This window comes from Hypanus sabinus, chromosome 12 (assembly GCF_030144855.1).
Source record: "Hypanus sabinus isolate sHypSab1 chromosome 12, sHypSab1.hap1, whole genome shotgun sequence".
NCBI classification, from domain to species: Eukaryota; Metazoa; Chordata; class Chondrichthyes; order Myliobatiformes; family Dasyatidae; genus Hypanus; species Hypanus sabinus.
Genome location: NC_082717.1, coordinates 66,761,567 through 66,775,914, shown reverse-complemented (window position 1 = coordinate 66,775,914; position 14,348 = coordinate 66,761,567). Strand labels below are relative to the sequence as shown.

General features: G+C 41.9%; 1 protein-coding gene across 2 annotated transcripts in view; it reads right to left on the bottom strand.

Moving 5' to 3' along the window:
* Positions 1-1,464: 1,464 nt before the first annotated feature.
* slc1a4 (solute carrier family 1 member 4) overlaps positions 1,465-14,348 on the bottom strand; it is a 210,337-nt gene continuing 197,453 nt past the window's right edge. For both annotated transcript variants that reach the window (XM_059986147.1, XM_059986146.1), the window contains 2 exons: positions 12,958-13,092; positions 1,465-4,482 (listed from right to left, as the gene is read on the bottom strand). In XM_059986147.1, the coding sequence (XP_059842130.1) occupies positions 4,248-4,482; positions 12,958-13,092 (370 nt within the window). In that variant the 3' untranslated portion in view covers positions 1,465-4,247. The remainder of the gene's footprint in view (positions 4,483-12,957; positions 13,093-14,348) is intronic.

Sequence of the window (14,348 nt, the reverse complement as noted above, 5' to 3'; positions counted from 1 at the left end):
ACAGTGTGCAGTTCTATTTGTAGGAAAGAAACCATTCAGCTGTAAAGTGCAGAAAGATCCATGAGGAGGTTATCAGGATTGAGGACTTGAACTACACGAAGAGACTGGATAGACAGGGATGTTCTCCCCCAGGACACATAATGCTAAGGAATAACCTTATGGAAGGAGTTTCAAATCATGATGGGCAGATAGACGGTGAACATACGTAGCTTTTTCCCTAGGGAGGGAAATCCAAAACCAGATGGCACAGCTTAAAGGTGAGAAGAGAAAGATTCAAAAGGAACTTGAGGAGTCAACTTTTTCCACACAGTAGGTGTTCGATGCATGGAACCAGGTGCCAGAGGAAGTGGTGGCGTGATGAATATTACAATGTTTAAAAGACATATAGACCAGGTACATCAATAGGAAAGGTTTAAAGACCTATCAGCCAAATGCAGATAAAATGGAACTAGCTCAGATAGATAATTTGGCCAGCGTGGATAAGTTGGGCCAAAGCAACTGTTTCAGTGCTGTGATTCTATCAAGGTCATGAGCCTTGATCAGAAATATAATAATCCAATTTACTTTTTCATTGTATCCATCAGAGGATATATAAACATTCACTGTATCGCAGTGTGTCTGACAATAACAAACAATACCAATAGGAGGCACTAAACAGGATTTCAGATTCACCAACTCCTAATCTGATTTTTGCTTTAATTATTCATCCCTCTGAAAACTAACTTGCTTGTTATATAAATATTAACAATTAATACATTGTCTACGGAATTATTTGACCGGGGACAGCCACAGTTACATGCTGGATGAGCCATTGAACATCAGCTCTGGCAATCAAAGCAAAGGCACTTCAATCATATGAGTGTTGCATTAATTAGTTACTAGTTCATCCTCCTCAAAAACATGGCATTAAGTCTTGCTTTAACATCTGTTTGTAGATAAACAGACAATCAGCCTAAGATCTGTCACAGAAACACTTTCTCCTCACCCACTATTAAAATTCTTGAATGCCTCTATAAAACCTCTTTGCCTTCTGTGTTCTAGGGAGAACCATCTCATTCTCCACCTAACCAAATTCCCACATTCTTGGCAACAATATAGTTAATTTCACATTACCTTAATAAAAAAGGGAAAAGACTAGCGTCTATATATATGGTATCCTTTAAATCCCTAGGAGATAAAGGTTTAATTAAGTACCAGTTACGTATACCTAGATTGTAATCCAAGGTCATTTTAATCTTGTCTGGTGAAATCAACAAAAAAATGTATTGCCGTATATTTAGCCTCTGTCCTCCTTCATTTGTTATTCTAAATTACACAGAAAGGTGCAGACATTTGGAGGACAACTGCAGGAAATTTGTTGGAAAAACACACACACACGGTTTGACATCTTCACATTTATTCACTTTGCAAACACAAAACTGCAAAATTACACCTTTAACTGCAAAGAAAAATAATCTAGTGCTTTAAATTCACAAATCAGTAACCACATTAGAAACCATATTGTTAGGCTACAAACGATTGGAGATGTACTTAATCACAAAAGCTTAAATTACACAATTTAAACATAATTTAAGATAGCAGACTTATCTCAGCAACCAAGAAAATTAACGTAAACCATCATTTTTTTCTCTTGGTTGAACAATACTGCTACCTATATTTATGTTACCGATAACAAAGAATTAAATAAATTGGCTTAGTTATTAGGTAAACATTCTTTTTTAAAAAGTGATTGTTTTATCAGGTAAGCTTTCTCCTCCAGCACAATACAGTTGCTAAGCAAGAATTTATAGAAGTGCAGCAGCTTCTGGATTCCACCCCCTCCCACCCCGACTTTATTCAGCCACTCAGGGACTTCCCATCAGAGGACCATGCCTCACATCCACACACATCAGTGGAAATGTGTGTGGTGAGACACTGGGTATGTGTGCAGGAGCCAAGTTGGGCACTTCCAGTGTATTGCCAAACAATAAGTGAAGCCACAGGAGTTTTAGTAACACAACTGAAATAATAAGTGTTTGCACTTCTACCATTCTAAGGCTGCTCACAGGAATATTCTGAAACATAATCTATCATCGATATTATGATGAGTTAAAACAGCAGGTTTTAAGGAGCACCCACATCTCAATGACTTCCTCCTGTCTTACAAGGTACCATTATGCCCTTTTCCAGCCTGCTGCCTATCCCCAATTTCCATTACTGGTTCATTGGTGGCCGTCATCTTCAGCTGTCTTTCTCCTCAACTCTGAAATCTACTCCCTGAACCTCACAGCCTTCCTCTTCTCTGAGACCAAGGGCTTTAGTGAGGGAATTCTGAAGGCACAGCCATCTCAGCAGGAAGCCAGAGATGTGTGGTAGAGTGAAAAAGGAATTCATAGAGCTGTCCAAGGCCAGAGGAGCAGGAGCTAGGCTACAGGGATTTCAACTTGGAGAGCAGCTTTCCACTAGTCCAGCTAAAGCATCACTTCTTTAAAATCAAAGAACACATTTGCTAAACTGAAATACAGTTGAAAAAGAACTAAAATTAGAAGGTACTGACAACTGGAACTGAGGTCATCTCAAGTAAAGATTTCCAAATTATACACTTGCTTAGATATATAACTGAACCCGAAGGAATTTAATTTGTCTCATTATGATTTGCTCTCATCATGTTCAAAATGTTTGCAAAGAAGTATTGATATCAGATCCTACATTGCAAGGACTCCTCAATAAAACAAAACAAAAATTCTCCTCCTTAATGGCCTCAGTAAAATAAAATTCAAATTTAGTTAGCTGGAAAGAGGACTCATGCTAAGAAAAATCTGTTCTAAATGCACGTCAATTCTTGCTCCTGCACTGCAGCTTTGAAAAAAAATAGGGGCCTGTCCTTTGCGTTACAGTCAAGCTACAGCTGGTGGGAGAAGAACTTACTACCAACATAATGGACATACTTAAGGATTGGATTGGTTTTGGGATAGTTTGAAAGCCCAGGAGGAAGAAAAAAAAGCATATTTCAGTGCTCAAAATCTAAGCAGAAGTAAGCAATTAATAAGTGTGGATGAGTCTCCAAGGTGACCCTAAATTACTGAAAAACAGATCAATTTGCTCCTTCAAAACTCCAGCTCCCATTTTGTAACCTCCTTGGCTGATTCACTGTCCAATAATCTTAGCTTTGCTTTCCCAGCCTTTCATTTTACATGAGAGTTTGACAAAAAGAAACCATATTAATTATGGCTACAAAATATATCTGAAAGTGTGATGTTCATTAATTCAGGCCAAAGTGATTTTTTTAAAAAAAAAGCCACAGAAAAATCTGAGGCTTTTGCCTTCTTACCTTCTTTACATGCAAGACTTCCAGCATTTGATTGTTGAAACATACCCTCACAAAAAGGCTGTCGCATCTGTCTTGTGGTTCTCTAGCCTCAGAAGATACAAAGGCAGACCCAGTTGGGGAGAGCGATTCTATTCAACATGTTACTAAGGGATACCAAAAGCGTGCACCGGCAGCCCAACACTGCTGCATTTAAATCATGACCAGGACAAGCAAGGACTCTTTGCTTTTGTTGATCATTTTCATTTGATTGAGTTCTTTTTGGGTTGTGGGATTTCTCACTTTCATTTCTCTTCTCGGTGCATAATTAAGCTTAAGGCAGTCAAGTCAGGACAAGTTTGAAGAGAAGCCAAAAAAGAGACAGTACACTTTAAGGCACAGGATTTATTAACAGCACCATGCACATTTGAAATATTTTCTTCAAATGAGAAAATGCTTTAGGCATTAACAGCTGGCACATTTATGCATAATACTATACAAATAGTAACCTATTACTTCAGGCATGTGAAAACAATAAGCTCCCCATCTGGGAGAAAGGCCCACAATGCCATAAGCATTAATGTTTTAAAAAATAACAAACTTTAAAAGTCGATTGTCACTAACAAGTGTTAAGCCTAAAGATCTTACACATTTAAACTTGATTGACAGTCCTTTAACCCTGCTCATCATTTGTTCCATCGTGCTACTGGCGTGTTGGTCAGGGAAATGGTCATTGAGATCGGTTTTGACATGATTGACATTTAACTTTTATTTGGAATGTAATGAAATAGCTTATATGATGGTTGATAATGAGATGATACTGACATTGGTAGCTGTTGGGCAAACTTGCACATAACTTAATCAGGGATACACAGAGAGCACCAACTACTTTTTCCATATTATCACTATAAAATGAGATGCAATCATAGGCCACAGGGTTTACATGAGATATTTTCCACACTCACAGCATGGATTCTTTTGAATCCTGATCCACATGACCAGAGGGAGCAAGTGGCTTTTCAGTGTAAGAGACAAGTGGGGATGTTTCATTCTCTGAACTGGGGTTAGCCACAGCTTCCACCTTCACATCTGTTAGATCTGATTTCCCTGTGTCCAGTTCCTTCAGGCTGGTGTAGTGCAGGATTCCTGCTCCCAGAGCATCTCCTTCTACGTTAACCACTGTGCAGCTCCGATCCCTATTAGAAAATCAAATTAATTCAAAATAGAGTCAAATATTTCGCCATTTTCCTCCCCCCTCCCTGCAGTTGTGTAAGTAACAGCAGGTTTTGACCATGTAGTCAGGCAACTATTCCCTGGGTGAGCCCTGAGAGGAAGTTTCAGCTCACTTTTTACTGAAGGCATCCCATTCTGAGTCAAACTCCAAACACAGTCTGAATTTCCTACTCAGATTACAGGACATCAGAAACAGTAAAATTATAAAGCTTTCTTGGGAACATGAATGGGGCTCCTGTTCTGCACAGATCCATAAAGATCTTGTCATGTGAATGACTGACACGGTAGTTCAGTTTCCTTAGCAATGTACCAAAAGGTGCCAGAAAGAGCTCAGTCAAATTTCTAGAGTGAGCCAAAATGACCACAAAATAGACTTTGTGGTGTAAATATTGCTCAAACATCTAGGCTATTCTTCCTTAAGTAGTTGTCCAGGTGTGGTTTCACCAAAGTCTTCTATCGTAGTAGTCAAGTCTTCCCTCCTTAAAGACTCTATCCTCCTTATAAAAAGCAGCAATTTGTTTGCTTTCTTAATCGTTTGCCATTCCACATGCTAACTTTCTTCTGTTGAAAATAAATTTATTATGTCACCATACACAACCTGAGATTCACTTCCTTGTGGCAATCACAGTAAATGCAAGAAACACAATAGAGTTAATGAAAGACACACAAAATGCTGGAGGAACTCAGCAGGCCAGGCAGCATCTATGGAAAAAAGTACAGTCAATGTTTTGGGCCAAAACTCTTCGGTGGGACTGACTGAGCCCAATAGGATGGAGAAACAATCCAAGTGTAATAGACAACAAACTGTTCAAATACAAAAAAAAAGAAAGAATATTAATAAGGAGTAGCAATAAATATTTTGAACATGAGATGCAGAGTCATTGAAAGTGAGACCATAGGTTGTGGGAACAGTTCAGTGTTGGAGCCCAATCTCCCTCATTCTAGATTAGGTAAACGAGGCTAAGCAAAGTTCTGTTGCCAAAGTCCTGAACCTGTTCACTCATCACTCACTGCTCACACTACACAATTTTCACAGCAGGTCAGCACTGTGGTGCAGTTAGACGGCCAGCAATCTCACAGCTCCTGATCCTAGTGCAATGTGTAGATTGCACATGCTCCCTGTGGCCACGTGGGCTTGATCTGGTTGCATTCTACTTCCCAAAGAAGTGTGGGTTGGTTCAATAGCATCTGTAAATTGCCTCTAGTGTGTTGGGTAGGATCAAAGAATTTTTTGTCTCGATTGGGGAGCATGCCTTATGAAAACAGGTTGAATGAACTCAGCCTTTTTTCCTTGGAGCGATGGAGAATGAGAAGTGACCTGATAGAGGTGTATAAGATGATGAGAGGCATTGATCGTGTGGATAGTCAGAGGCTTTTTCCCAGGGCTGAAATGGTTGCTACAAGAGGACACAGGTTTAAGGTGCTGGGGAGTAGGTACAGAGGGGATGTCAGGGGTAAGTTTTTTACTCAGAGAATGGTGAGTGCGTGGAATGAGCTGCCGGTGACGGTGGTGGAGGCAGATACGATAGGGTCTTTTAAGAGACTTTTGGATGGCTACATGGAGCTTAGAAAAATAGAGGTCTTCGGGTAACCCTAGTAATTTCTAAGGTAGGGACATGTTTGGAGCAACTTTGTGGGCCAAAGGGCCTGTATTGTGCTGTAGGTTTTCCATGTTTCTAAAGAAGAGTTTATGGGAATATGGGGAAAATAAGTTAAAGTGGAAATTAGTGGTAGAATAGAAGCGGACACAGACTCAATGGGCCAAGTGGCCTTTTTCTAAGATTTAAGGAAATATGGAAATAAATATGGAATATTTTTTGTTTCTTGTTTTCAAAACCCTCATGGTTTTTCCATTCTCTATCCCTGTTAACTCCTTCAGTTCTGCAAGACATAGATTCCTCGTTTCCGGCTTCCTTCACATTCTCATTTTCCATGGTGCCCGTGTTTTCAGCTGTTTGGAATTCAAGGTTTAAGTTTCTTTCCACCTTTAAAACTTCCCTCTTTTAACCATTTCCAGTGACCAGACCTGAAAGCTAATTTTGTTGGAGGGGGGGGGGGGGGGGGTTGCTGTCAAATATTGCTTGCTAACACGACGGGCATGTTCAAATTAATGAGCACTGCCAACCAAGAGAGAAATGAGATTGGGCATTACCTAATATCTAACACCACTACTGGAACACCAACACACAAGTTTTATTAAGGTCCAGCACAGTGGACGCAGGTGAAAAATGGCTATAAATATCAACCCCAACTAATTATAGATCAAACATTAAATATATTCTTCCAGTTATTCCCAAATATGTATGTTGTATCACATCCCACATCTTCTTTATCATTGCTGTAAGAATAGGCACCAGATTAGGTCTTAAATCCATTGAGGGCTCCTTACACTGACTGAATCCCTCTTAATTGCAGTTATTAATTCATATATTGCATCCAATTGCTCTCTCAGTATTTTAGGGCAAACACTAAATAACTCCAGGAATCTTGTTTAATTGACTCCTCTTAATCTCTCCAAGATTTGTAATGAAGTAACACATTCTGCCCATGCTCATTAATTCATCATCATTAGGTCGCATCTGGAATTTCCAGTTGGCAGACGATTTCCCTCCACGCCACTCAGTCCCGACACTTGACGTTAACATCCTTGTTTTGATCCTTTATTGAGACTGACGTATTGGGAAATCATGTACTTGGCAGGTTACAGCAGTGGTTTCTGCTGGGTGACTTGAAAGATTGACCACCTCTCTTCTTGGTAGATCATCTGCTTGCAAAGCAACCACTGTCTTCCAAGGTTGTAAGCTCTTCTGCCTTCCCCTCCAGTCACAAGGGACCCTTACCAGCGGGGTCAGCTGGACCTGGGGCGCTTCGCCGCACCGTGCTCTGGGCCAGGTGTTGCGGCGGCCGGCGGCTGTGGTGGGGACACCGGGGATGGAACAGCAGGGCCTGAGCTCGAAGTGGGCAGGGTGGGGAAGGGCTGTGAACAGACATCGCAGGCAAAGGCGGGCTCCCAGGAAAAAATAACAGGAAACACATTTTCGTCGTTAAGATCTTGTCCAACCCTTCTTTGGAAGAGACGTGTTCTCACGGTCCTGCTGTGTTTCTCCCACCTCCACCTCTTCCGCCCGCCGCCGCTGCTGCTGCTATCCCATCGCCATCTTGAGCAGTTCAACCCACGGTGTCATTACTTAGAACAGATTATCGTCATCTCCTGATGCATTGATCGATAAAATGCTGAAGCGCAATAAAACCTAACATGCTGTCTGATTTGGAATTCCTTTGAAGATCATGGCAATAAAAAGTTGACATTGTTCACTGTCTCTGCTCGGAGAGATAAGTGCAAATAAAAATCTAGCTTGACATTTCCAGGGGATCTCACATTATCAGAAGTGCCATCTTTCAAACGAGATGTTTAAACAAGGGCCCAATCGGCATTCAGGCAGCCATAAATGATCCTACAGCACCATAAGAGAGCAGTGATGAACTGAATGAATTAAATTGACTTTATTACATCCTTCATAAACATGAGGATAACGACAAACTACTCCAATGACTCATCGATGAAAAGAGGAAAGCTTTCATCACCTTACAAAATGACTGACAATCGGCTACCGAAAGGAAACGCTATCAGGAATGCAAGGCTGCAGTCCAGAAGAGCACCTGAAACCTGAAAAACCAATGGTGGAGGAAGCTCAGGAAATCCAACAACTAGCAGATGCCAATGACACTCGAGGCTTTTTCAACGTGACTAAAGCTATTTTTGGCCCATCCACTCACGGTCAAGCCTCTCTCAAAAGAAAAGATGGTTCAACTATCCTGAAGACCAATGCTGACATCAATTCTAGATGGAGGGAGCACCTTGAAGATCTTCTGAATCAGACAACAGCAGGAAAGATCCTCACTCGCATCATGAACGACTGGCTCAAGTCTTCAACCGAGAAGATCCTTCCGGAGACACAAGCTGGTTTTAGACCATCATGTGGAGCAATCAACATGATCTTCACAATGCAATCTTTGTACATGTCATTCATTGACCTCACCAAATCCTTTGACTCGGTATTGAGGAAACTCCTATGGGATGTCCTATCCACCTATGGATGCCCTGAAAAGTAAATTCGAATCCTGAGACTCCTCCACGATGGTATGCTTGCCACAGTCATGGTCAGCAACAGTAACTGTGAGCCTTTTCAAGTCAGATCAGGAGTAAAACAGGGGTGTGTGATTGCCCCAACTTTGTTCACCATCTTCATTGTGACAATCATCCACTTCATCAAGGATAACTTACCCCCAGGAATCAAAATTGTCTACAGAACAGATGGCAGACTTTTCAATCTTGCCTGTCTCAAGTCCAAAAACAAGACATCCACGAGTTCCCTCATCGAGTTCCAATACGCAGATTGTTGCAGCTCTCTCAGAAAACCACCTACAATGGATTCTGACTGCCTTCAACCGTGCATACACAAAACTTAGACGTACCATCAATTCCAAGAAGATTCAGATCACCTACTGATTGTCACCAACTGAGACAAATCAGATTGAACCAACTATTCAACTTGGCGAACAATCCTGGAAAACGTGGACCAGTTTCCGTATCTTGGAAGTCATCTCTCCTTCAATGTCAACCTTAATGATGCGATTCAACATCATCTTAAATGTGCAGAACAGCTTTTGGACATCTTTGAACAAGAGTCTTTCATGATTGTGACAACCAAACAGACACCAAAATGTTAGTGTACAAAGCAGTGGTGATCTCAACGCTCCTGTATGCATCAGAAACCTGGACAACATACCGACGACATCTGAAGGCACTTGAAAAGTTCCATCAACACTGTCTTTGAAACATCTTAAATATCAGCTGCGAAGATAGAAAAACCAATGTCAGTGTGCTAAATGAAGCAAAAACAACAAGCATTGAAGCCTACGTCATCAAAAACCAAATAAGATGGAGCAGTCATGTCGTTTGGATGAAAGACGAACATCTGCCGAAACAAATCTTCTACTCCCAGCTTAAAGGCGGCAAACGTAAAAGAGGCGGACAACAGAAGAGATTCAAAGACGTCTTAAAAGCCAACATGAAGAAATGTAACATCAACATCAACAACTGGGAAACCAATGCCAAGGACAGGAAACTCAGGGAAACCATCATCCGAGAAGGATCAGCAACTTTCAAAGCCAACAGATGTGCAGAATTAGATAAGAGAAGAAAATGGAAAGAGAGGCAGCAACAACCAAAACCCGATCTGCCTTCTGGAACTACCTGTGCTGAATGCGGAAGAACTTTCAAAGCCAAGATTGGACTCATAAACCACTTGAGAGCCCATAAATAGATCAGCTGAATGAAGACCATCATCCTCGACCTCGAGGGATAGCCATGACGACGAGGAGGAGTAAAAATCTTTACATTACATCTCTGTCTAAATGTGCAATGTGAAATTTATAGTCATTTTTAAGAAATAGTATGTACAACAGGACAGTCGATATAACATAGAAATACAATTGAATCAGTGTGAATCTGATGGCCTGGTGAAAGAAGCTGTCCCGGACCCTGTTGGTCCTGGCTTTTATGCTGTGGTACTGGATGGTAGTAACTGGAACAGTTTGGGGTTGGGGCGAGTTGGGTCCCCAATAATCCTTCAGGCCCCTTTTACACACGTCTTTGTAAATGTCCTAAATATTGGGAAGTTCACATTTACAGATGCGCTAGGCTGTCCGTACCACTCTCTGCAGAGTCCTGTGATTGAGGGAAGTACAGTTCCCACACCAGGCAGTGATGCAGCCAGTCAGGATGCTCTCAATTGTGCCCCTGTAGAAAATTCTTAGGATTTGGTGGCCCATACCAAACTTCTTTAACTGTCTGAAGTGAAAGAGGCACTGTTATGTTTTCTTCCCACCACATAGCTAGTGTGTACAGACCACGTGAGATCCTCGGAGATGTGTATGCTGAGGAACTTAAAGCTGTTCACTCTCTCAACCCCAGATCCATTCATGTCAATAGGGGTTAGACCGTCTCCATTCCTCCCGTAGTCCACAATCAGCTCCTTCATTTTTGCGACATTGAGGGAGAGATTGTTTTCTTGACACCACTGTGTCTGGGTGATGACTTCTTCCCTGTAGGCTGCCTCGTTATTATTTGAGATTTGGGCAATCAATGTAGTATCATCAGCAGATTGGCAGATTTAATTAGCAGATTGGAACTGTGGGTGGCGACACAGTCATGGGTATAAAGGAGGGGGTTTAGGACACAACCCTGATGGGCTCCTATGTTGAGCGTCAGTGGTGAGGGAGCCCACTCTTACCACCTGCCGGCAATCTGACAGGAAGTCCAGGATCCAGCTATGAAGCCCAGGGTGAAGGCCAAGGTCTCTGAGCTTCTTGTCGATCCTGGATGGAATTGTGGTGTTGAATTCTCACATAAGCATCCTTCTCCAGATGTGTAAGGACAGTGTGTAGAGCAGTGGCTATTGCATCATCTGCACATCGGTTCTATCGGTAGGTGAATTGTAGGGGGTCCAGTTTGGGTGGTAGCAAGCTGCAGATGTAATCCTTCACCAGACTCTCAAAGCATTTGCTTATTATTGAGGTGAGTGCAACAGGATGCCAGTCATTCAGACACGTTCACTTGGTTCTTTTTAGGTACGGAGACAATGGTGGATGTTTTGAAGCAGGAGGACACTCTGCACTGGGAAAGGGAGAGATTAAAAATGTCTGCAAACACACCAGTTAGTTGTGCCGGGTCCATCCTGAGTACCCGCCCTGGGATGCCGCTCGGTCCCGCAGCCTTGCAACTGTCCACTCGTTGAAAACACCTGAGTACTTCAGCTCAGAGATGACCAAGGTGCAGGTCACATCAGTGGCTCTCCTTGGGTGATCAGTGTTGGCAACATCGAACACAGTGTAAAAAAGATTTGTCACATCTGGGAGCGAGGCAGCGACGTTGGCAGCACCAAGTCTGCGAAGTCAGTGATGGTGTGCGGACCTTGCCATAAGCTGCATGTGCTGTTGGTGGAGAGATGTGTCCGGATCTTGTCCCTGTATTGTCATTTCTCTGCCTTGATGACTTTGCATAGATCATAGCTGCATTTCTTGAGTTCCTGTTGGTCACCTGTTTTGGTAAATAAGACTATCTTTTAACTCTGTTCCCCGCGTGCCCAATCCTGTTCACTCACCACCTGTTTGTCAGTGGCTTGTACAGATTCAAAATTCCCATTTTGCATTCAATTCCCTCAAATGTCAGGTCATTCGCAACTTCACTTACTCCGTCCGGCCCTGCCAGTCATGACTTCTCCACTTCTAGCTCTCCTACCATCTCATATTCCACCAATGCTGCACTGTTGGACAACCAGATTATTACCACATTGCTCTTGCTGGGAACTTTCTATGGGCAAATTGGTTCCTGTAATGGAACATTACCCATAGCTTTCTGGTTGTGTGGGGATTTTCTGATGCACTGCAGCCATAAAGGGTTATATATGAACACAAGTCTCTTCCTTTGAAGGGCATTGAGTTGAAAATCCAGGAATTCTATTTCTGAAAGAAGCCTCTGCATTTGGATTATAGCACAATGAAATCATCTCCTTCCTTACCCCGAAGCCATCAAGCGAGGGTTGCTTCTCCACCAATGTTCCCAGCTTCTTCGGAGTGGAGAAGGGAACACATTTTGATCAGACAATATTAGTTTTGAACGACTGAGATTGCCCTCTGCAATTGTTTATTCATCTTTTATATTTAATATTTGCGGTACTATTACCTTATTATATTCATTCAACCAATGAGGACAAGAACAAACCATTTTGCTCTCTGAGTCTGCTCTGTCAGTCAATGTGGTCACTGCTGATCCTTTCACTTCATGGTATGGATCCAAATCTTGAACATACAAGGTCAGAGATGCAGAATCTCAGAGAATTCCAAGATCTGTGGAGATTACAGTGATCAGTAAGGTGAAGACCAACAGGGGTTAGAAAGCAATTGGGAATCTGTTTTTCTTTGTTTCAAAAACAGTGTCTCTGCTGACCTGACAGCCAACACAGGCCGACAGACAGAGTGTGGCTGGGTGAATTGAACTGGTGCAGGGGGAGTTCCTGCTGGCTACTTGTTGTGAGTAATCACTTCCTAGGCAGCAAAACTTTCCCATTTCACAAGTGGGAAATTACTCAATGGGATTAAAATTAGGCCTATCTGTGAAGAAAAACCAGATTAGTTTTATATTGCTGTTGAAGTGGAGCAAAGAATAGCATTGTTATCAAATGGGTTTGATGTGCTTTACTTAGTCTAATTTCAACCAAATGCTGTGAATAGTCCCAGTCTAATGCTTCATCCAAAATTTGACGGTTTCAGAATAACAAATGAAAATCTTGAAGAGGGAAATTAATACAATTCAAATATACGTATATAGATAAAAGGGTAGACAATTTAGATACATTGAGATCAGGCATACTTACACAATCCAGTCAACTGCCAGGATGAGGGAGAGATCATTGGTGGGAAGTCCAATGGCTTCCAGAATAATGGCTATTGTGAGTACTCCTCCCGCTGGGATTCCTGCTGCTCCAACACTGGATGCTGTGGCAGTCACTCTGTAGGCAATATTAACGTCACTTACTTATAGTCCATCAGCCGGCAGTGGAGAACTAAACGATTCAGGCCAACAGGCCTACTAGACTAGCTGTTCACCAGCCTCATCTACCAACCTTTCCTGATTCAGTTTCTTTGTAAATCCATCAATGTCATTCAACTCACCTGCTCCGTATTCCAACCATTCTCTAAGGAGGTTTCATCAAGTTCCTACTTTAATTCAACAGGGCTTTGCTCCCTCCCAAGTAGGGACATTCTCTGTCTGAAATCTGGAATTTAGCATGACGACTTACAAAGACTCTAATGTTTGCTTGGGCCTTTGCAATTGAAAGGAATCCCAAGGCAGCTAACAGGAATGATTACAACCTCCACTGGACACTGCCGCATGAGGCGATATTAGCACAAATGGCCAAAAGTTTAGCTGAAAGGGGAGATTTTTAGGGAGCGTAATAAAGAATGATAAGACATAGAATAATACCACATAGGCCCAATACAGCATAGCAGTTGGCCCTTTGGCCCAACAAGTTAATACCATTAGGGGGACCATCCAGCTAGCCACAATTTCCTACATATGGCCCATATTCCTCTAAGCCCTGCCTCTCCATGTACCTAATCAAGTGCTTCTCAGATGATAGTGTCTGCCTCAACCACCTTCTCCAGCTGAAGAAGTTTGAGAAAGGTTGAAGAGGAGGGGTTAAGGGAGGGAACTCTAGAATTGAGCATCCAATCAGGCCAGGTGCACCTTTATTGTTGGACAACGGAAATCTGCACATGCAAGAGCTGAACTGATAGCTGTACAGCAGACAGTTGAATATAACGCATCATGCCAAGGTTTACTACTGACTGCAGACTCCAATGTCTCTTTGTAAATAGGGTGATTGAAAGCCTCTAATCTTTCATTTAAGTAAATGAAACCACTGACATTAATAGTCAGGTACCAATCAAAAGACACAGCTGATTATTTAGAGTATTTACTCTAAAATTGGAGCTAAATTCTTTTTGTTCAATGTAGCTGTTAATATTTCATTTCTTCAGCCTCCCATCCTAAAAACAATCTTCCCCGACTTTCCTCCCCTTTGCACTTGTTAAAACCACCTCTAACTTCTCCCACACTCTGACCAAAGAACATTCAGATAAAACTCACTCTCTCTTTATATTTCAGATGCCTTGTATTAACAACATTTTGTTTTTGTTTATTTCCCATTTCAAACTTACCCCAGCAGGAAGCTAAGTTTCTGGCAAAGTTCTGGTCTTTTTG